Source organism: Heteronotia binoei, chromosome 10 (genome assembly GCF_032191835.1).
Source record: "Heteronotia binoei isolate CCM8104 ecotype False Entrance Well chromosome 10, APGP_CSIRO_Hbin_v1, whole genome shotgun sequence".
Classification (NCBI taxonomy): Eukaryota; Metazoa; Chordata; class Lepidosauria; order Squamata; family Gekkonidae; genus Heteronotia; species Heteronotia binoei.
In genome coordinates, this window is record NC_083232.1 from 44,948,503 (window position 1) to 44,973,329 (window position 24,827).

Genomic DNA, 24,827 nt, shown 5'->3' on the forward strand with positions numbered 1-24,827 from the left:
ACATGATACATTAAGTTAGCAAGATTACATGGAAGGACCCAGTTTACAGCAAACTATACACGGTAGTATAAATCACAATCAATAATTTATCTGAGTAACTTTGTGAAGAATTTTTGAACAGTGCTACCCTATAGCCTGCATAGAAAAGCCCTTGAATAATTTACTTTTGTATAGTTTGTGGAACGCCAGGAGAACAGAAGCCCTGCTGACCTCCTCAGAAAGATCATTTAACAAGGTGAGGGCCACAATGGAGAAGGCATGTGTCTGCTGATTGTGCCCATTAAGGCCCTGTTCAGATGAGCAAAACTGTCATGGTGGAACATAGAGGGAGAGATGAACTTGCAGATATGAGGGTCCAAGGCCACAAAGGGCTCTCTATGTGATAGCCAATACCTTAAATTGAGCCTGGTAACTAATAGGCAGACAGCAGAGTGTCCACAGAATGGGAGTAATAGGCATGCTCCCATCTAGCTCCCAATAACAGTCGAGCTGCAGTATTCTGCCCCAGCTGGAATTCTGAATGGATTCTGAGGGGAGATCAATGTACAGTTTTAGTCTAGTCTCAACATCACTATGGCATGGTTCCAGGTGACCAGATCAGTCATATCCAGGTAAGGGGCCATTTTTTGAACTAGACTGAGTTGGAAGAATGCCTTTTTTTTTTGCAGCTGCATTAACTTCCTTCTCCAGCAATAATGTTGGCCCCAATGCACTTAACTGAGTTGGCAAGGCCACATGAACCCCATCAAAAGCATGGAGCATAGTATCCATCAAGACTCTACCTTCCCAACCATCATCACTTCTTTTTTGTCTAGGATTTAGTTTCAATTTGTTCACTTTTAGCCCTTTAACCACAACAGCTAGGAGGAGATCTGGTAAGGGTTCATGTAGCTATGTATAATCTGCATATTGATGATAGTCAACCCTAAAACTACAGATGATTTGGCCTAAGGGTTTTTCTTAAGGATTGAAGAGCATGCGGGACAGGATTGTGCCCTGTAGGATAGGATTGCACTCACAGAATAAGTCCCACACTGATGACAGCTAGTCTCTAATGGAAATTCGTTGGGTCTGGTCCATGAGGAATGATTTGAAGCAGTTCAGTGCACAACCTCTGACATGAACGTCTGCCTCCAGGCATCTCAACAAAATGGTATGGTCCACTGTGTCAAAGGCTGCAGATAAATTCTGTATGAGCAACAAGGAGGCCTGATCTTTGTCTACGTTTTGATGGAGGCCATCAGCTAAAGCCACCAGAGTCATCTCAGCCCAATAGCCCTGTCTGGAACCAAGTTGAAAACTGTCTAGAGCAGATGAGTTATCCAAAAAGACTAGAGTTGGTTTGCTACTGCTCTCTCAGTAGAAAGAGCAGATTAGACACAGTGATAATTGCTACATCATTTTTCTGTAGGGATGGGTTTTAAAAAAAAGTAGTGGAAAGGTTTTTTAAAAGTAGTAGTTTTAAAAGTAAAAACCACTCTGAGTGGTTAAGGGAGGGTGCCCTGAGTTAGTGATTGATTTGTAATAGATACTAAGAATTTGTTGACATAGTCTTTACATGATTTTAGAAGTCAGGATAGGCAAGGGTCCAGGGCACCAGTACTGGCCTTCACTGATCCCAGGAATTTTTCAGCATCCATCATGGAAACTGGATCAAAGTGGTCTGTAAATAGAACTGGCAGTCTAGTTGGCAGTTCTTCCAGTGGACCTAGGTTAGAGTTAGCATCAAGATCAGAACTTGTTCTTGATATTTTATCAGCAAAAAAACTTTCATAAAAATAACACAACTGATTGTCTGGTCCTAATACAATGAAGGCTCAATTTTAGGAGTCAGCCAATGCCATATTACCTTAAATAAGTGGGATGGTTGTGAACTAGCTGATGCAATAGTAGCAGAGAAGTATAATTTCTTTGCCACCATCACCATCACTTCATAGGCCTTACAGTGAGTCTATTCTGGGTTTTCTGGATGACGCTTCCATCCTAGACCCTTGCCAGTCCGGCTTTCGCCCAGATCATGGGACGGAGACAGTGCTGGTCGCCTTGGTAGATGACCTCCAGCGGCATCTGGACCGAGGCGGCGTGGCGGTGCTGATGCTATTAGATCTGTCGGCCGCATTCGATACGGTCGACCATCAGTTACTGACCCGCCGCCTCGCCGACATAGGGGTTAGGGGGCTAGCCCTACAATGGCTTTCCTCCTTCCTCAAGGGACGGAGACAAAGGGTGGCAATCGGGGGTGTGCTGTCCCAGAGGCACACACTAGATTGCAGGGAGCAGTTCTCTCCCTGGTGCTATTTAACAGCTATATGTGCCCCCTTGCCCAGATTGCCCGGAGGTATGGGCTTGGGTGTCACCAATATGCAGATGACGCCCAGCTCTATCTGCTAATGAATGGCCGGCCTGGCTGTGTTCCAGGGAATCTGGACCTGGCATTGCTGGCCGTGGCAACCTCGCATAGACTGAGTGGGCTGAAGCTGAACCCGACGAAGGCAGAGGTCCTTAGCGTGGGCTGCGGCGCCCTAGGGAGAGAAATACCTCTCCCGGTTTTTGACGGTGTGCCGCTGAAAGCGGCGCACTGGGTCAAGAGCTTGGGAGTTCTACTGAAGTCTTCATTATCAATGGAGGCCCAGATAGCAGCCACTGCCAAGTCGGCGTTTTTTCACCTGAAGTGGGCAAGGCAGTTGGCTCCCTTCCTGGAGCGCCGGGACCTAGCAACAGTGATCCATGCAATGGTCACCTCAAGATTGGATTACTGTAATGCCCTCTACATGGGGCTGCCTCTGTGCCGAACCCGGAGGTTGCAGCTGGTGCAGAACACGGCGGCTAGGCTGCTTTTGGGGCTCCCGAAATGGGAGCACATACAGTCGGGGCTACGCGGACTGCACTGGTTGCCAGTTACTTACCAGGTTTGTTATAAAGTGCTGGTTATTACCTTTAAAGCCCTATATGGCCAAGGACCTGCCTACCTGAGGGACCGTCTTTCCCCATATGAACCCCAGAGAGCACTGAGGTCAGCAGGGAAGAACCAGTTGACTATCCCCGGACCAAAGGAGGCAAAACTACAAAATACTCGCACACGGGCCTTCTCTATCGCAGCTCTACACCTATGGAACCAGCTCCCGGAATAAGTGCGAGCCCTGCGGAGCCTTGACCAGTTCCACAGGGCCTGCAAGACCACCCTTTTCAGGATGGCCTTTGCCGGCTGAGCGACTGATGTTGGGTGACTTCTGTCACCATTATTTTATGAACAGAATTACAACCTGGAATTTATTTGTATTTATTTGTATTTGTATTCTGTTTAAATTGGAATGTTTTAAAATTAATGTGATTTTAATCCTTTGTATAATTATATGAATATGCTGTTAGCCACCCTGAGCCCGCTTCGGTGGGGAGGGCGGGATATAAATAAAATTTTATTATTATAACGTGATCTATCAGAATCAGTGAGTTCTCTGCTAGCGCTGTGCTAGACATTCCAGCCCTTTTCAGACCTTTCAGCTCAGTGGTAAACCAGTGGGCTGGGTTTTGTCACAAAAGTGGGACAGGTTGTTGAGGGGCAACCTTGCTGATAGTTTCAAGGAGCTTTAAATTCCACACTTCTGCTGCAACCTCAACAGAGCACATGTTTGGAATCCTACTCCCCCCCCCCCCCCCGAGCATTTTAGGTTATAAAGAATAAACAAAACTGCTATCTCCACCTATTGCTGGGGAAAGGCCATGGCTCATTAGTAGAACATCTGCTATGCATGCAAAAGATCTCAGGTTCAATCACCAGCATCTCCAGTTGTAAAGGTGAGACCCCAGACAGTCACTACCAGAGGAGATAGTACTTAGATAGACTAATGATCTAATTTCGTAGGCCTCTACACATGACACCTCATTGCATTAACTGAATGTACAGGAAGGGACAATGAGCATGAGTGCCTTGGTTCCACACCCCCCCCCCTCCCTAAACCATGTGTGCCAGGTTGTCTGCACATGGCAAGCATGGGAAGGAAGTATCTGTGTGTATTCTCCCTCTCTGTGATTGGGGATGCTGCTTGCCAAACATTATTGAAGGGAGTGTACATGCAGACACTTCCTCCGTACATAGAAGCTGTGATCTTGAGTTAGCAGTCACACAGAGGAAGTGGTGAGGGCAGCACTCTCTCCACACATTCAGTCTGCATGCAAAAAAAGGCATGCTTCATATGTAACAGTTCAGAAACATCAGATTGCAACACCATAATCATTAACAGACTTTTGTAACTCTGCAGCTGACCACCAAAGGAGTTTTAAAAACTGTTTTTTGGACATCTTCAGTAACAACAGTGACGGTGGTGGTGGTACATTTTGTTCCATTAAGGAATTGCAAGGTGACTTCCACTGGGTTCCTAGGAAGTCTTCTGGCCAAACAGTGGCCAGACACAGAACTGCAATATTGTTGCATTGCTTGCCTTCAGACCAGACTCCAGGCGAATCCTTTAGGAGTACACGGTTTCCTTTGCTCTTCTTGCTCTACCCCCCTCCTTCTCTTGTATCTCCCTTTCAAATTTGTTGATTACTGCAGTACATATCTTTAAAATAAACCAAGCTAAATCTCATGAGGGTCTGATACTACAGCCCTAGGCCAGCCCTTTTGTCACCTGAAGTGTTCTCCTGATAGATCCTCCAGTGGCTGTCTTCCAGCACTCTGACCTCAGTCACCCTGAGCTGCAAGGAAACTCCACTTCAAGTTTTGGACAAGTCCTGCAGTTATGGAGGCATCTATCAGCAGCACCTACTTAAATCTCAGGGCCCTCCAGTTATATTCTTTCTGCAGCCTTTGAAATGGCCAGTTCTGTCAGCTGTCAGAGCAAAATTTGGCTGTTTTTGTATTGTCAGGTTAAAAAAAAATAAAAATCTTACATATGCAGTGTGGTCTCTGACAATTGTCTGTGATTGGTGACCCATGAAATCTCCACAGGCCTCCCAGTTTTAACAGCTGCAATTATTAATCCTGATTGCTCAAGGAAACAGGTATGTTACCTTGAGTCATAATAGATACTCCGTTCCTGTGCGTGGTGTGTACCAAATGGCAATTAAAAAGAGAATGCAGAGAAGCAATATTGAATCCCTTGGCTTATTTCTGATGTGAGCTTGGTTCCTTCTGTTAAACAAAAACAGAAAAATTGAAACTGTTCATTAGGTACGGATAGGTAGGTAGGTAATCCCTCCACCCCTTATTAGTGTATATATCATTGTGAATCGTGTTAATGGTCTTCCATACAATGTCTTGACTACTAAGCATCTCCTTTTGTTTCAGAGTTTTTACCAGTTCTTATTATTAGTGACCAAATGTAGCTGAAATGGGTTTATTTGAGATTAAAAGCATACTGGGCAAATTCACATGAGATAGGAAAGGAGCATACAGTGGAGCAGATGGGCAAACTGATTTTTGGGCAAATGCTAGAGCATCACCCCCTGGTGCAATGACATCATTTCTGTCATTGCACTGAAGACATCTCTCTCCCCTCATAAGTAAGTCCCCATCTCCTTCATCTCCTGCAGGTTACCAGGCTGTGCCTTAGAGAAGATCGGAGAGAGAGAGAGAGAGACAAAGAGTGACCTTTGAGGCAGGCAAGCTAGAATTCCACCAAATTTCCAGACAACATAAATCAGTCCTGCTAGAGAAAATAACTGTGTCAAAAATACAAAATACAATTTACAAATTTTACAAAATCTATATAATATATTGTGCAATAACATCCAAAGATCATTCCAAAAACATGAATCACATAGAGAACATAAAGTCCCAAACACGAATACAGTTCTCAAGGATGACTCCAGAAAATTCCAAAAAGTCTATAGGGAGTATTACTACTCAGAAATAAATTCCAAACGGAGTCCTTCCACTGATGTTGGCTTCCGAAGGAGAAAATCTTGCCTTCACACAATCACCGGCTTAAATCACGTTCCGCTGCATTTGCAGCTTCTTCACAAGACAACTGACAAAGGTCCTCAGACCGGCTTCTCTTAAACGCCCATATTGTATATTTCAATTGACGGCTTGAGATCTTTTCCCTGTGCAAACTCTGCCTTCCCCATGGCCTGTTCTCAAAACTCCAGAAATGTCCAAAGCCAGAACTGGCAACTCCACCTGAGGCAGAACTGGTCTCTGGAGTCTGGTCTCAGGAGTCTGGAGATAAACTGTAATCCCGGAAGAACTCCAGGGACCACCATGAGATTGGTAATCCTAGCTCTGGGTCATGGTAGAGGCCAGAATCTTCTTGTTCTTGGAGTCCCTAGGCAGCTGGCAGCGAGAGCAGGAAGGGAGGGAGGAAGCCATCCAGAACTCAACACCCTTTGAATCCAGAGGCTCACCTAGCTGAACAACTGCACTGCCCCAGTTGGCCTATTCCTAAATTCTTTTGCAAAGGTGGAACAGAGACAAGGAATACAGCTCATAAATATACTAAAGGAGAACATGATGGTGGACCAGAGATCCCAAGCCTTCTTTCATTTCTTAATGTTGGTACTAAAAGCTAATGATCAGGGCTTTTAAAAAGAACCTTTTTTGGAAGATGTAGTTGTTGCCCTGAACCATTTAGTACCAAAGGTTCACACTGGCCTAGGTGAAATAATGCAACAAAAGAAAATGCTCTGAACCTGTGCAGCCTACCATTTCCTGCTCATGGAATCAGAGCATCTCTCTGTGGCTCCTGGGCAGGCTTCATTCAGCCAGGGCAGCTCCCCTTTTTGTACTTAACTGGTTATCAAGCCGACAAGCCAGGCAGCCAGACTTAATGCATCATAAGCTCTGCAGCTCCAGCCTGTTGTGAGTCACTTCTGAGCAAAATGCTTAAAACGTTAAGGAGATTAACTAAATCACCAGTTTACCTGTCAGCATCAAACTCCCCTCCTCAAATACCCCAAAACATGTCTTCAAACCACTGCTGCCTGACAGACTGACGCTTCCTAAAGTCAGGTGGTGTCTGGCATGAAGAATTCACCGTCTCTTCTCCTCATCATTAGGCATTTCTCAAGTGATACTTAAACCATTTCTCCATTACATCTGTATGCCCATCCTTAAGAAGCATATATGAACACATGTATAGAGTCCCCCCCTCCCCATTTCTTCTTCAAAACAACCTGCTGAGGTATTTTAATCTGAGAGACAGTGACAGGCTCACCTTCAGGGAGAGTCAAAGACAAATTGAAGCCACATCTCCTTAGTCCTGTGTTCTCCATACCATATTGGCATTTTTCTGCATTCTGGATGTTTGTAATTTACATGTTAACCCATCATTTGCTTAGAATGTCCATTTGTTTGAACAAAGGTTGGCCATTTGTTTTCAGTACAGCATTCGTGTTCAGCTGATGGTCCATGTCTTATAACTGGACCTGGCTCCAATTTATGATTGGTCATTACAGTATTACCACCGCATCTTCTTTTACTGTCGTTCATGTTAATTTTTTTAAACAAGAGAATGTAATAAAAGATCCAGAAGTGGGTATTGTTTTATTGCATGTTTATACTGCCATTAGTTAATCCTCCCATCTCTTAAATGCAGTAAATTAGGCTGACAGAGAGTGATTAGCCCTAGGTCACCATAACTAACCAGGGGTTTGAACCCAACTCTCTCTGGCCATAATCTGACAACTATACCATGTTGATTCTCACTGTGTTGTAAATTAAAGTTAACAGCAGATCCCGAAAATGCTAGGGGTTGCTGCTGAGTTGCATTAACAACATTCACATCTGAGACATTTTAAACCTAGCGGTGCTGTAAGTATCATTTATGACAATGCCCTTAGATTTTAAAATGGACTCGGACTAAATCTTCTGTACCTTTGGCTAGGTTTTTTTTCCCCCTGGTTCATTCTTCTAAACTCAGCCATGATGTCCTAACTTTAAAGAAAACCACAAAATGCTAATCATCATGTTATCTTTAGACTGAGCTTGCTCTTGAAACCCTTCCCCTCTCGCCCTCCTTCATTCCCCGTTTATAATAGTTTCCACATGTTTATGTAAAAATGAAGTACATTTTCTAAATCCGTGGTATACAGATCAATTAAGCTAACCAGCACTTCATAGCATCTTTGCTGCAAGAGTGATTTATAGATGCAAATATTCTTACTCTGCAACTGTGACCCTCCACAATTTCAAGCCCACCAAGGAGAGGAGTGATACAGAACACAAAGTAACATTAAGTATTTTATAGAAATGGACTTTGATTATTATGGGGGTTATTCTTTCATTTTTTAAAAAAAATCTCAAAAGGAAGAGTTCCCATCTTCTACAGTTGTGTTCTTATATTTTTTTCATTAACCACAACAAAAAGATACTCTGCCAGTGATACCTTTACCTCTTTGGTTAGGTTAGCACCTGGTTTTACCAGGATGGCAGGCCAAGCTCCCTCCCTCAGAGGAGTCTTCTGGCAAGTCTACCAGCTACTAGAATCATAGAGTTGGAAGGGATCCCCCGGGGTCATCTTGTCCAACCCCTGTTTTCAACGCATGAGTTGTAGACCCTCTGGAATTTTGCAGAGCACCACTTTCTGGGTTGCAGGCTCTTATAGAGCTGGGGTGGGGGGCGGTTGACAGTGTTTTGGAAGGCTGCTAGTCCATATGCATCAAGAGCAAATGTGCTATGCTCCCTGCCTCTCTTTGCACACACCATGAGACAGTATGATGAGGTGAGATCACTTAGTGGTACTGATGATTCTTCACGGGGTTTGACCTTACCTTGCTCCTCACTGTGACATAGCTCCTGGTCCTCAGCTTCTGTTCTCTGTTCTTGGCTCTCCTGTTCTGCTGCCCACAAACCTGGCCTTAGGGGATCATAACTGTGCTCCCTTCCTGAAGCTCACACCATGGAAGGGTCCTGCATATATCAGCAGCATCTATGCTCTTTCAATGGACCTGCCTCAAGATTTCAAAGCAGGAAATATCTGATGCTGGCCAGTGCTCAACATACTGGAGTACAGCTCAGGAAACTGTGTTCTACAGTGCAATCCAAAGCACACTTACACCATTCTTTAACTTAAAAGGGCAAAATTCAGCTTGTTAAGGAGAATAGCTGAGTACTGGCGAGCTTAAAGCTATATAGGTAAGTCCCAGCAACAAAAGTCAATTCTTCCAATGATCAATCAATTTAAAAATCTTGTTTGCTTATTCCCTTCATAAATGCATGGAAGTAGCTTGCTCTGAATCAGGTCAGTATACTTGCTTAAAACCATAAGTTATCACACCCTAACCCGGATAGCCCAGGCAAGCCCGATCTTGTCAGATCTCAGAAGCTAAGCAGGGTTGACTGTGGCTAGGACTTGGATAGTCCTTGGAATACCCAGTCGAGAGGACGGGGCAGTCTCTATTTAGCCACCTCCCTGAATATCCTCCAGGCCCTCAGTAGGGATCAATACATTTAAAAAATCTTGTTCATTTGTTCCACTCATAAATGCCTGGAAGTAGGGGTCAGTCACCAAAGGTCGACATGACTTCCAGGTGCAGACACACACACAAATATACAAAATATTAAAAAAACCCAAACAATACATTTTCACAAGATAACTTTCCTCCTGAATATACACAAATGGTTTATAGGAGATGATCAAACATACACATTCCTGGAATTTGCTATTTACGGCCAGTACAGACCCAGAATTGGCAGTACCTCAAAAATATTTGCATCAAGCTTGTTATAGTGCTCTTAAATTAAATGACCACCTCTGCAAGAAACAGCAATAGATTGTTACTTAGTTATGATTTTCTCAGCTGCCACAACTTGTTCTGTGATAGCTTTCTCCAAATAAAACTGGAAATTGAGACTTTTGGTAGGTTGGTACATTGTAGCAAAAATGAGCTTACTTGCAATGTATTATTTATGCAACAGAGCTAAAGTGTTTTGCATAACTTTTATAAAGTCCATCCATCCTTCTATTTATCTAGAGTTTATTGTATCTGCTATCTATCTATCTGTCTGTCTGTCCGTACATCCATCCATATATGCTGGCCATGTAATGTAAAGGGACATCTGTGCCACATTGAGATTAATAACATTGCTGATTAATAACAATCATCATTTCAGGTCTGGGAACTATAGTTCTCTGAAGAAGTGGATAGCTATCAGTTACACTGAGAATTCCTCGCTGAGTATTACACTGAGTATCCTATGATTCCCAGGAATCTTTGGGGAAATCTGGACATTTAAACAGTATAACATTGATATATGTTTATGGCATAGACATAATCTTAAGTGTCTTGTGTAAGTGCAAGTTGTATATCCATAGTACATATTTAAACTGGGCTGTAATTGGTTTAGCTATCATGGATTTGTTTAAAGTATTCAAAGAGTTTAATTTTGTGAAGATGATGACCATCGGCCATTAAGAGATAGAATTGCTCTTGTTGTAATCCGTGGTTGGGAATAATTTTGAAGCACTTAAATGACTGGTTGAAAATTGTAAGCATAATTTTTCCCTCCTGAGGATATATAGATAGGTTCATAGTGAGACTTTGAACAGAGGAGAAAACGAAAAAAAGTAGGTCTCAGCTGAGAGAAGGAACTGTGATCATACGGCTTTATGTTATGGAAATACAGTTCAGAGACGTACCTTCATGTAGAGCCCAGCTTCATTATGAACTAAGCAAAGCTGATAGATTTCACTGTAGCTTTTAAGCAGTTAAATACTAGTTAAAACCTGTGAACATGTCCACATGCCTTCCTCTAAGTAGCAAGCTTCTTACCGTGTGGCGCCTCTTGGATTAAGGAAGATCTTTCCATGCAGATGCATAGGGGGAACCATCAGGAACTTTAGCCCTTAAACAAAGATGTAGGTATGCTTGTTTTTCTTTGGGGAGGAGAGTATGCGCTCAATTCTTTGGGACAGAAGGGAGGCAGCCTACAAAATAAGGGTTTACTTATCAAGAAGCCTGTGTGAAGAGTGTCTCATATGGCTAAAACAATCACAATGTGGACAGGCTTCTGCTAAATAAGACTGCCTTTGCCATTTTTATGGGTGTGAGTGAGCTCTTGAAACCAGTGGTTGCATTTGGCTTCAGTATGAAGGTACCATAGTCCTGAGTGCATGACCCCTCTCTGTCTACTGTCAATATGAAAAGAGGGACAGCGGGTTCCAATGCCTTGACCCCACCCCTAGCTTTCCCAGGATCACCAGCTTCTCAGTATTTCATTCATTGTCATTGCTGGTGAAAGGCCTGAGCCAAGCACTCCATGAGATGTTAGCAGAGTCGCTGGGGCTTGGTTCTGCTGGCTCCTGGATGACAGCAGCCCTTTGGGAAATTTCCCTGTAAACTCAATGGCCAGTCTGCTTCTGCTTGCCTTGCCCCCACGCCCCCCGCAAGGCCATTAGATATTTGCCCTCCTTTTCCACAGCCTTGCAAAGTCTAGTTTTGTGTCATTTCAAGAATTTGTATGCTGCCTCTCCAGAATCTGCTTGAGGTCCTGCTAATTTGAAACGTTTAGTAGCCAGGTATAGATGCCTTCAGCCTGGGATGGAACAGCTGTGCGTATTTCTTCACAAGTTTGCACCATTCATGCTTGAAGTGAAGGTGGGGCAAGGCTGTTTGGGGCATCAAAAGGAGAAGACAGTGAGGGGAATATGGTGAGCAACTATCAGTCTCCCCCTTCCTCACTGTATCTTCCTATGCTGTGTTCAAAGTTCTTTTCTCACAAACTAGCTCTGATACTGGAAGAGAGGCAAGCTGGGAAGAGAAGGGCTTAGAACATGGAGAGCAGTGAGGTAAAACAGGAAAGGCTTTAGCCATTCCATGTAAAAAAGAGACTCCCATCCACTCCCTGGACATGTGAAACAACATATAGGACTGTTTCCCTCACTTTTAGGGATGCCAGCCTCCAGATGGGACCTGGGACCCCCCATAATTACAGCACATCTCCAGACTACAGTGATCAGTTCCCCTGTAGAAAATGGATGCTTTGGAGGGTGGACTCCATTTCACTGTACCCCACTGAGGTCCTTGTCCTCCCCAGGCTCCATTCCCAAATCTCAAAAAAATTTCCCAACCTGAATCTGGCAACCCTATACACACACACCCAATCTCCTGCCAATGGCTGGGGGGGGCGGACCTGACAACCCTAATCTCTTCTAGCTGGGCCTGAGTCACCACGTTTCATATCCAGTCATGTGGGTGGCCTCTGTCTTCTGCAGACCAGTTTCATCTCCAGGAAGCGGAGCAAAAGCCTTTATTGAAATTGATTCTTTAGAAGAGAAAAAATGGAATCCTGCACCACAGGAGAAAGGGAATGCAGTCAACTGTGTCAAACATGGACACCTGCCACTCTGGGCATACAACAGAATTAAGCCAGTCGTCTGTATCATCAGCCAGTGTGGTGAGGAGAATTTTACCCCCAGTCAGGGAAGCAAGAGAGTGGAGAAATTCCCTCCCATGGTTGTATGGCCACCAAGATACAGAACGAAGGCACACCTTCCTGAATAACTATTACAGGCATTGACAAAGCAGTTAAGAGCCATTTTGATGTAGTGGGTATTTAGGAGAACTGGGTTTGATTCCCAACTCCTTCACATGCAGCTGCTTGGAATGACCTTGGGTCAATCATAACTCTGTCAGAGCTCTCAAGAACAGCTTCTGTCAGAGCTCTCTCAGCCCCACCTATCTCACAGGGTGTTTGTTGTGGGGAGGGGAAGGGAAAGGAGATTGTAAACTATTCTGAGATTCTTGAGTGAAGGGTGAGGTATAAATCCAATCTCTTCTCTCTCTTAATGTCAATGGAATGCAGTCTCCTGAAAATTCAGTCACACTTTATAAATGAAAGATGCTATTATGCTTTTGAATGCTCCATATGATCTCTAGCATGCCCTTCTTGTAAAGAGATAATTAAACCTGGCAGAGTTAATACCGATAGTTGAAAGGGCGTGTGCCAGGTGTAAGCTATCGCACACACACACATGCAATGCATGTAGAAATCCCATTGTTTAGATTTCTGTCACATGCTATGAGAATACTTAATTTCTTTTTATCTCTAGAGTTTTCATTATCATTTAAATTTCATTTTGCATTAATTGATCAGGGATTAGCAAAGCCATTATTCAGAAATCAGACTAAGACGAGCCAGATGCACTGAATAATTCATGTCACCCAATTATACCATACAATCCTGGTGCACTTTGAAAACTTGCCTCTAACTTCCAGTCTGTTATGAAATGACGCATCTGCACTTAAAAGTCAAGCGCCAGCCCCGTGCGCTCCTAGCAGCTGTGCTCTCTGAACCTTGCTCTCCACACACTGCCAATGCTGCGGTGATGGGGGAGTGAGGCTAGAGAGAGAGAGAGAGAGATCGAGAAAGTGTGTATTGCTTTATTCTGAAAAAAAAAAGACTGGGAAGAGAAACCCTGCTGAGGGCAAAGGAAATTGGTGGAAGTAACTTGATCAGCCACAGACTGTAGGCTAGCAACCAAAGGAACGTCATTTAAGGGTTAAATTGTCAAGTGCATAAGGATGGATGTATTCTGGATTGACCAGTTCTTTCTTCCTTATACACACATTAGGAAATAAATGGGGAATTGACTTCCTAAGGCGTGTTTCAAGAAGGAAGTATCCTAAACCCAGTCCTCTTCATACACCATGTCCCCTCATATAAAAGTCACAACTATATATTTTAAAGTTCCTTTAATATAAAATACAGATGAGGTAAAGACTATCACCACCTCTGCCTGGGATGAGATCAGTGGAAGATAACCCACTTTGCACATTCCAACTTCCAGAAGCAGGCAGGTGTAACAGTCTTCTCAGCAACTGCCCCAGGCAGTGGAACTCTCCTTTTAAAGATCTCTTTGTTCTCAGAGACCTCTGGGACTGGGCTAGTCTTTGTGGTCTGCCCCCTCATGTCCTACCATCCTTACAGTCTTGGAGGTTGTAATTTTCCAGTTCACATAAAAGATGGAGCCAGCAGCATGCAAGTTTGTTCTTCTGATATTGCCCTGCTTATCCAATCAAACCCTTTTTTGAGTAAGAAACATCAACAAACCATTGTTGTGATGTTCAGTTGTCAGAACCAGATCATTGGTACATAGAAATTGGTAACGGGAATCTGATTCTTCAGCAAAGTTTGTGAGGTTCAACATGTCAAGATTTCCTGTATATTTGGGACTGTTTTGAATTCTCAGTTTCTGACTAAAAAAAACAGATCAGAAATGTAAATAGAAATGAATTTTTTAAAAATGGGGCAGCTTTTTACACAAGCATCGCCTTCAGTGGAGACACTGGAACAATTTTCTCATATGGTTTAGGATGGCCGCCTTTGGTGTGCACACTACCTTCTGTCTTTCCCCTTTACCAAAATATAGCCCTATATTCTCTGGCTGTGTTTCGTCGCCAATTGCTTGCTGCAGCCTCGCAAACGCCGCTAGGTGGCAGTCTTTAACTTTCCTCGTTCTGCCGGGGAATCTCCTGATTCTTATCCGGGCAGACTGTAAACTTCAGTTCATCCGAGTGAAAGCAACATGCAAAATCTCCCCCCCCTCCCCCCTCCCCACCAACCTTCCCCAGGGAACTAATGTGCTGCAGCTCCCTTTACCTGCATGGAATGTTTTGGGCGACCCTCCACTCCCCAGGCCAATTCTCCCTATTTCTCCCCCCCCCCCCACATATCACTCCCCCCCCCCCCTTTTTGGACAGTAGCGCTCTGCCCCCATTAGAGCGCCCTAGCAGCCCCACCTTCTCCATCCCAGGACCTTTCATCTGGGGGAAGTTTTATGACACTTGGTTGAATGTGCAAAGTTTTTAATTAGACTCGCCAGACAGCCCGAGGCAGCAGTAGCGCCACAAAGTCTTCATGCTTCTCTCTGCCTCTCGCAGCACAACAAGCCGCTCTACTCCTTTGAAGACAATGCAGACTATGTCTACGACGTCATGTGGTCGCCAGTGCATCCCGCGCTCTTTGCCTGCGTGGACGGGATGGGCCGCTTGGATCTTTGGAACCTGAATAATGACACCGAGGTGAGGCGGGGGAGGGATCGGGGCCCGGGGACTGAGGGGTTTTTTGTTTGTTTTGTTTTAAACACTATTGCAAAGGGGAAAGGGAGGAGGATGAAGCCTGCATCAAATCCAAGCATCCCTCCTGCGATCGATCCTCCCCCTCCCTGCTGCTTGTTAATTTCAGTGGAAATGGACTTCTGTCTTGTATGTTTCAAAGCTCACTGGCCACCAATCCCAACCCCGCCCCAGTTCCTCTCGGCCTTGTATGCTTCAAGGGACAAAGAACCCAGTTTTCCTCCAGTGCCTCATTGGTCTCCACGTACAGTTTAAACACTATTTCATCCTTGAACTCACTGCCAGGCTGCAAGCCTCTTTTCCCAGGCTGTGAGGAAACTCCTCTAAATATGCTGTAAGGAAAACTTCGGGGGCAGCAAAAACATGAGATCATTACTGATGTGTGGAACTACTGCCATTTATTTTTTATTTTTATTTTTTTTTTAAAAAAATTACTATTCTCTTCATTAACCATTAGCACCCCCACATGTAGCATCAAGGCCCCGTTCAAAACAATAGGGGAGACAGTGTCCCTGAGACAATATTGTCCCAGAGACAATAGGGAAGCCTTTTTTTAAAAACAAACAAACAAACCCTGATAGACTTATTTCTTTTCTGCCCTTGTATAGAGTTACCAACTTAGAGCTGATTCCTGTTCTCCAAGATGTGGCCACGAGTGGAAGTGTAGGTGGCACAAGGCACATCTGCCTCTTTTATGTGGCTCTCTTTCCACCCAGGGCAAACGGCACAGTTCTCCCATGCAGATTTCACCTGTGTTTTCTAAGTCTGAACGTGTGAAGTGGCACTTTTTTATTTCTGATGTTGTTTATATGTTCCCCTTCTGAAAGCAACATTCGCTTAGGGAGTGAGAAAACAAAAAGGAAATTAGTCTCAAACTCTCCTTTATGCTGCAGTACAGAAAAGTCGTGGTGGCTGCAGTCCTCCTAGGTGCATTCAGCTGGGCGTAAATCCCATTGAATACAGTAGGGCATACTTCTGAGCAAAGATGCATGAGGTTGAGCTGCATAGCTGAAGTCCTTAAGTGCGCACGGAGCTTGATCCTATTTATATCTGTGCAGAAGTTCATCCCCCAGAGTTCAGAGGGACTTTTTTCAGGTATGTATGTGTACATAGGATTCCATAGGTTTGCTGTTTCAGTTGGAAGTTAACTGCACAGGAATCGGTGGCATTTACTTCCAAATAACATGTTTAAGGTTGGGGTCAATTCGCTACTCTGCACTGCAGCGTTAGAGCAGGCCATCTGTAACTACTGTGAGATGATCCTGCTTTGGCTAAACATCCTTGGAGCCTGAATTGCCCCTGGAACTGTGCAGCTGCTTCCAGGATAGGGAATGTTCTTGGGGGTCACTCCCACTGTTTAATGTCATTTGTTCAAATGAATCTGTTGTAACAGGAAAGTGAAGGCAGAGCTTGATCAGGAAGTGGGGGGAATGGAATAGGCACTTCTTAAACTTCAGCTGAATTTAAAATTTTCATAGTCTTACAGCGTCCTTTTGAAAATGGGTTGTGGTTTTTAAGCACAGCATTTGAATGCAGTTTTTTAAAGATTTTTTTTTAAAGATTTAAAAATCTTCAGCCTGCTTCATCTGAAATGTTTACAGTTTATCTTTCCAAGTGTTCTCTTAAGGAAGTGTCACCCTTAAATGTAAGCCAATGCAAGTTACTAACCCATAAAAATACTTTAGTAGTCTCTGATTTATAACACAAAAGTAGATTTCTGTTAAGTTTCTTTACTTGGTCACCTGGAGGTGATTTTTACTCCCCATAGATAACCAGGCCAGTGACTGTTTACAAACCTTTCTGAGTATCAAGGGCAATGTTTTGCCATTTTATGATAATGAAAGGAACAGGCTAAAATTAACTTTAATTTAAAGAATAGACATTATGTTCAGAGTATCACAAGAAATATTTATATTTAGCTTATCTGTCCATCAAATATATCAATCATAATGTCAACAGAGATAAGGAATGGTTTGATAATGGTGGTATGTTTTTATTTCTCCTTTTAAGATTATTACTGTTCTCTTAGATGTGAGGTTTTTATTTTTAAATTGAAGAGCAGTTTATGCAATTTATACCTAAATAATCATTTATGTATTTTTATTCTTCATCACAGAATATCCCCGCAACACACACACACACACACTTTTTTAGTCATGTTTTGAAAACTTTCTTATACCACAGGCATCTTGAAACTTAAGGACAAAGGTTTTTGTTCCAGTAGCAGGCAGAAATTTAAAAATAGGAGTCATACCCTGCTCAGCATCACTGAAACCTTAAAGCTAGAAAGCTTTGTGAGAATATACATTTTGTACTCAGAAATCAATATATCTTACCATAGCTTTGTTGTGGTTCTTTTACCAATTTGTTTCATTTAATATCAGCCTGAATTTAAAAGGCTCGCAGCTTTGCATTATTTCCAATGGTGAAATCACTGAGCACAATTTTGATTTTACAGAAATTGTCCCCTTGAACTTGTTTCTCCCCCCCCCCCCATGAGAACAATCTTGTGACTTCATGTTCTAAATGTCACAGGCAAGAATAAAAAATCATCTGCATCGTACATTGTAAATCTATTTTGTCATGTGCTGAGCAGCAAACTTAACAATTCAAACCTTGTAAGAATTAGGAGGCCTTACAGATGAAAGAGAAACCTCTTAAAGCATTCGGCTGAGTTTAAAACATGATGGAAACAAAGCAAAATAATCGTTTTTTGAAACGCAGAATAGCAGTGTGAGGCTATAAGAGCAAAACAGTCAGAAAGTGCAGAAAGGCTGTCTTAACAGGGCTGAGAGAGGAGTCCTGAAGGCAGTGGAGAGCCGACTTCATCAACTGCACAAAGTAACCCACAAAGGTGGTGGATTTGTATACATGTGGACTGAAGTCCTGTGGAGAATAAACCATGTTATCAAAGCAACAATATTTTCTTCATCTTTTGCGGGGGTGGGGTAGAGATTAATTCCTTCTTTCAGGTAACTATGATATACATTTCAGTTGGAGGAAAATGCAAGGACTTTTTAAAAACTGCTGTTTGCCATAAATCACCTTAGACAGGTAAGGAGGGACCAATACAGCAAACTGGATTGTCAAGTGGAGGCGAGGTCTTTTGAAGTCTTCGGAGCAGGAAGCTGCAGAGCCGGCTTAATTATAAAGTGTGCAGCTGAAAGAGGATGAATAAGGACAGGGTTTCTCTCTGGTTTTTCTTTCTTTCTTTTAGAGAAGGAGAGAGGGACAAATCCCTGCAGGTGTTACCGTTAAGGGTATTTAATATCAAGTGCCAAATGGAAATGCTTATCATTTCTTCTCAGATGGAGATTTTGATGAAAGGTGCAAATCTTGCCCCCACTGTTACTGACCTGGATGGTCCACTGTAAATGATGCATTGCAAGCGTGTGGAAATGTGAGCACAATTGGACCCGCACCATTCATTTGGCTTACAGTTGTTTCACTTGAACCGTTGACCTGTGCTAGGCAGATAAACTTTTTCTTAGAACTTCAGCAGGAAGAAAGGATTCAGTGCAAGTGTTCAAGTGCCAGGAAAAACTAATCAGAGCTGCAGCATATTAGCCAACAAGAAAACTCTTTGCGGGTCTTCAGAACTGAAAGCAATTGGTTGTTTGATCCTTTGCCTGGCTATTTAGAATGATTAGGTTATAATGATTTTTTTCCTCCAGAACGATCCAGCCAAAAGTTAAGCACGATGAAACCCTGGTGGGTTCAGGAGGAAAGTTAAGCGTGTCCTCAAAATCACTCCCATTGAAATCTAAGGGACTAGTGCTTTAGTGGGATTTATAACATTTTTTTTTATTTTTTTAAAGTTTTTCATAATTTGACTGACACATCTGACTGCTTTGTTACTAAAGGAAAGAGGAAAAGAAGACAGTTTCTGAAACACCAAGCACCTGATCAATTAAGCCAAAGTACTTGGATAGAAATTGCCCAACCATTTTAAACCCACGAATTAGTTCCTAAAATCATATGGATCAGGATGGGGATTGAGGCAGCAACTTCAAAGGGCTGGTATCATGATTTTTAAAAGTCTTGATGATTTATATTCAATTTATTTCCACATAATGCTTTTTCAGATCAGGATATTTATCAAATTAAATCCCAATCTGCAGGTATCTCCAGATTGCATATTAGGCTACTAACAACAGGCAACCGGATTGCATATCAAGCTACTAACCAGAATAATGCCAGACATTTATATGAATGCTAAAGAAAATGTAGAGCTCCCAAAACGGGTTTAAAGAGAAGCGCTAATATAGTACTGGGCCACAAACAATTTTGCAAATCTGTCTGCATGCTGCCGTCCAGTTTAGTGATACATCTAGCAAGAAATAATTTGTCCTGGCATGTGGCTAATGGTCAAAATGAGCCTATTAGATGAGATCAGCTACAACACCATGGCCAGTCCTTCCAGTCCTAAAACCAACAAGAGTTCTTTTGGAGTCCCTGTATTTATGAACTGGATACTGGTTATTATTTTTCAGGCTGTTAGGGTTGTCAATCCCCAGTTGGTGGCAGGGGATCCCCCCATTTGGAGGTCCTCCACCCCTTCAGGGTTATCAGAAAGTGTGTGTGGGGGGAGGAACTGTTTGCTGGGCACTCCATTATGCCCTGTGGAGGCTGATTCCCATAGGGTATAATGGAAAATTGATCCATGGGTTTCTGGGGCTCTGGGGGAGCTGTTTTTTAAGGTAGAGGGACCACATTTTCTGCATAGCATCCAGTGCCTCTCCTCAAAACACCTCCCAAATTTCAAAAAGATTGGACCAGAGGGTTCAATTTTATGAGTCCCAAAAGAAGTTGCCCCTATCCATTATTTCCAAATGAAAAGAAGGCATTTAAAATGTGATTGCCAGAACTTCCTTCGGAGTTCAGTTGTGCTTGTCACACCCTTTCTCCTGGCTCCACCCCCAAAGTCCCAAGATTTTTCTTGAATCGGACCTGGCAATCCTACAGGCTGTTGTTCTATGGACAACTATGTAGAGAACATTTCTCTAACTTTCCAAATGCTTGATGTGAACTGCTTCTGCATTTGGTCTCCATATTGTTTACGTGTCTTTAAATTTATGTAATAAGCTCTGCTAAGGGTCAAACCTTGCCTTACTGATTCCCAGCCAGTATTTGATTGTGGAAGCAAGAATATTTCTGCATAGTTTTCTGCAAAGTTTAGATGCAAAGTTTAAATTTTGGCAGCAAGATGGATCCTGGAAGCTAGGGAGAACAAATGTATTAGGGCAGATATCCGGTGGGTCATACCCAGGTTAGATCTATAGACTACAAATGATATTTTCTTTTTTGCACGCAGTTAGGAGCAGCCCTGACGTACAAAAATACTGCCCTTCATCAGTCGACATTTGCATAAACCTAAGCAATCAGTAATAAAACAATATATTCAAAACAGGGACCATTTGAGCCATTGCTGATACTGTGTGTTTGTGTTTCTATATCTGCTACTTAAAAGCTAATGCAAACTCCAGTATTTATGCTCCATTATAAGCTGTGCTGTACTGTACTGCACTGTGCTGTATATGCATTGTTATGCACAGATTTTTTTCCCTCCTGACAGCTGTTTTATGATGCAGGACAGACAAAAACACTTCACTGGTTCATTAGAGTCCTTTCTGAATTGGACAGCCTACCCTGTGAAGATGGGCAAGGGCTGCTTGGCTTCCTTATAGGGCTTTTTGAATCTTGGGCTCCACAGCCCCTTTCACAGGGAAGCCAGTTGTCATATTTGATTTATGCCTAAAAATGGATGCAGTGATTTAAAGGGGAAAAACAAGTGCAGGGCTTCTTTTCACATTTCACTCTACATCAGATACCCACATTTGTCAGACTTGTAGCTCCATTTGGGTTTCTTGGGAGCCTATCCATAACATTTGGTGAATTCTTCTAAGCTTTCTAAACGAACGACCACACAAAAATAAGTGTGTGTGTTTGTGTGGGGTGTGTGTGTGTGTGATTAATCCCCTCCCTAATTTCATCAGGCACTGTAAAGCTGTCCTTAAGCCTGTTTTGCAGATGAGATGAGATGAGATGAGAGAGAGACACACATACATACATACATGAATGTATACATGAACCTCAGCACACACACACACACACATATTTGTGATATAAATTTTCAAGCAGGCTTCCCTCTTCCTTCCTGGTCCTCTGAACATAAAAATCAGCTAAGATATAATATTGTTTGGTCAAGTTATTTTTCTCCATTTCAGTGTGTAGAAATATATATGTGGATAAAACCTGTCATTTAAGACACAATGTTATTTTAAAACTGTGGGTTTTTTTTAAAAAAAGGTTTTATAAAGAAATGACTATAGAATTAAGGGTACTGTGGAATAGTACGAGTCCCTTGTTTAAGCAGCACTTGTATAAAAATAACTTAAAGCTAAAGATTGAAATACTTCGGATACATCTCTCTCTCTCTCCCCCTCCCTCCCTCCCTCCCTCTCTCTTTATCTGTGTATGTGATACAAGTCATATATTTTTGCAAACATTATTTTTGTAAACAGATGTACTTGGAAGCAAATTTCATTGATATTATCAACAGTTTCTGAAAGCAGGTTAGGATACAGTATTCCAGTAAAGTCTTCTGAACAAGCTTAATGAGAATAAATAGAATCTGCACAAGAGCATCAACAGAGAGTGTCATTGGTAGCCAAATTTATCCCAAGGCTATTAAAGATAGTAACTGTGACCCACAACTCACCTGCTGTAGTGTGTCATTCTAAAACCATCAACGAGATAACAAAGAACCTACTACAAAACAGGTTGTTCAGGAGGTTCCAGTTGATGGTCAGTTTCAGAGATAATATATGTATATGCTTTGGTTTTGTTCCACATCAATGACAAAACAACTTGCAATATGGTCGAGGAGCAGAAGTTAATAATTGGGAAGCAGATGGGCATAAGAGTCAACCTCAAGCCCCCAAACTGTTTTTTCATGAAAGCTGGCTTCCACAGGGCTGTCCGTAGAAATAGACTTCATCATTGTTGATAGAGAATAGCAGGTGAGCATGCCTTGATGAGGGTCACCAGGCCAGCAGATGAGAGCTGAGATGAAAGCTTGTGTATCCAAGGTCCTCTGTGGTTTCACGTGCACTTTTCTCTCTCTCCCAAAAAGTTCAAGGTGATCCTTATGATTCCTAGAGTGTCTTCTACCAAGGCATTGCTCAAGACTAGCAGAGCGTATGCTTTCAAGTGTATCATGAGTTTTAAAAAGAGATTAACTAGCAACTAAGGGATTGTTAGGATTGGGAGGATGGGAATTATGAATGTCTCATTTTTGGTCACACTTTCTTTTGTTTCTGATGCAATCCCTTCTACTCTAATGGTTCACAGTCAGTCAAATGTTCATGGCCTTGCAACTTTCCTCTCTTCTGTTCTGCTCCGTATCACATTTGATCTCATTAATCCTTGCCAGTCAGCTGACTCGAGTCATAACTCATCTTTTGATTCTATATTAGGCAACAACAAGAAATGAACCTGTGGTGGCTTTTGCATGTCTCCGTGCTCATTATAAATAAATATATATATATATATATATATATATATATATATATATATATATATATATATATATATATATATATATATATTTGTGTTGCTCCCTGTCCATTGGCTGTGGGAAAGTTATATTTCCTCTTCGTCTCCCCCCCCCCACATTTGTCACTTTCTTCTTTCTCTTCCTTGGTACAATAAATCCTTTTCACTCTTTCTCTTCTTACCCCCCCTCCCAACATGGCATTCTGAGCAGTGTTAAATGGATGGGTCATTGATTGACACAAGTATATTGTTTTATAAAGAGCGCAAACAGCCCTCAAAATATTGTCATCCTCTATATGAGACTCTTTCTTGATAGGTTCCAACAGCCAGTGTGACGATTGAAGGAGCTTCTGCCCTTAATCGAGTTCGTTGGGCCCAAGCTGGGAAAGAAGTCGCAGTTGGAGATTCAGAAGGAAGGATATGGATCTATGATGTGGGAGAGGTACTTGACTTTTTAAAAAATAGATGTGCTAATACTCGTGCTTTCATTTTCAACAGAATAGTGAATAACTCGCATGCTGCATTGGGGCTAGAAGCATTTATTGATTAATTGGTGCGATTAGTCAGGTCAGAAGACATTCCAGCCCCTACAAAATCAGAGGGAGTTTTTGCCATTGGCTTCAGTTTGAGATACCCAGATATTTTAACTATAAATATAGATTTTAAATTTTAATTCAGCAGTTATCTCTTCTGTGCAAAAAGATGTTCAATACTGTTGGTTGTCAGAAACATATATACACAAAAGGGGGGGATCCAAAAAGACTTGTGGGGGGATATATCATTCTCTCCTACATCATCATCCCCCCTTATTTCCTCTTCTCTCTTTATGGCAGCTCCCATACCCTCACTTTTTCCTCCTTTCTTCTCTACTTCCTGCCTGCCAACCTTTTATCTGCTGCCCAGCTATATTTATTAGGTATTTCATTTCTTCCCAGTGGGGACCCAAAGCAGCGTAGATCATTCCCTGTCCTTCATTTTTTACCTCACAACAACCTGAGGCTTCCATGGTAGAGTTGGGATTCATACTTGGGTCTCCCCGGAACCTAGTCTGAAACTTTAACCATTACACCATACTAGTTTGTGTAAGGGGGCTGCCAATGACCGTGGCAAGCAGCTGGTCCTGGGTGAATTGCAAAAGTTATGTGGGATCAAGATGCCTGGTGATTGCTGGCAGGCCTGGCCCCAACAAGTCCTCTCTCAAAGAACAAAACAGCCCTGGAAATGGACCTATCCTCTTTCCTGTCTTTCGCTGACAGAAACCAAGGCTTGAAGGCTGGCAATACTGTTGTGGTTGACTACCAGGAGCCACAACAACCACAGTGATATAGGGTTGCCAACCTTCATGTGAGGCTTGGAGATCTCGCAGAATTACAACTGATCCCCAGAGTACAGAGATTAGCTCCCCTGAAGAAAATGGTTGCTTTGGAGGGTGGATTATATGGCATTATACCCTGTTGAGTTCCCTCCCCTCCCCAAACCCCACCTTCCTGAAATCTCCAGGAGTTTCCCAACCTGAAGCTGGCAACCCTACCACCTTTCATTATGGAGTGAGATTTTAGGCACTTTCATGCATACTAAATAACACACTTTCAATCCACTTTGCAACTGGATTTTACTACCTGAAATGGCAAAATCCACTTGCAAACTCTTGCTGAAATGGGTTGAAATTGCAATATTTAGCATGTGTGAAAGCACCCTTTGTGCTAGAGACTTCTTTGTTTTCACTTTGGTCTCATGGCTACTAGCCCTCCTGGGCCTCCTTGTTATTACAGCCTTTTCCACGGTCAGACAATGAACCAGGCCATTCTATGGTTGCCTAAATGTGTGTGCAGTGTATTGATGTAAGAAAATCTGAAATGGTGGAGAAGAGCCTCCAAAGACTGTCATGTGAAAAGTCAATGTAACAGAAATTAGCTGGTGGAATGCAGTGTGCAGCAAGCCCATTCTGATCCCCCCCAACCCCCCCTAAAATCTGACAAAATTGAAGTCAGTGTGGTGTGTGTTGGATGGAATCTGCCTCTTTGTTGCTGAATGCAGCATAAAATGTGGCATCTGCATTACAGTTCTTGGAACAGTCAAGGGTGACTCTTGGAGCAATCAGCTTTTATAGACAGAATTTGTTTTTCGTCATTATCTGTGATAGGATACTGGGATCTCCATCTCACCACAGTAGGGAAACATTATAGAGTGCATACAGATTTAGCTTTAACTCACACAAAAGTGATTTTATGGCCCATAGCAAAATTGCTTGAGCA

At 42.6% G+C, this 24,827-nt stretch overlaps 1 protein-coding gene across 6 annotated transcripts in view; it reads left to right on the top strand.

Moving 5' to 3' along the window:
- DYNC1I1 (dynein cytoplasmic 1 intermediate chain 1) overlaps positions 1-24,827 on the top strand; it is a 233,051-nt gene that overhangs the window by 186,108 nt on the left and 22,116 nt on the right. For all 6 annotated transcript variants that reach the window (XM_060248536.1, XM_060248538.1, XM_060248537.1 and 3 more), the window contains 2 exons: positions 14,821-14,961; positions 22,889-23,014. In XM_060248536.1, the coding sequence (XP_060104519.1) occupies positions 14,821-14,961; positions 22,889-23,014 (267 nt within the window). The remainder of the gene's footprint in view (positions 1-14,820; positions 14,962-22,888; positions 23,015-24,827) is intronic.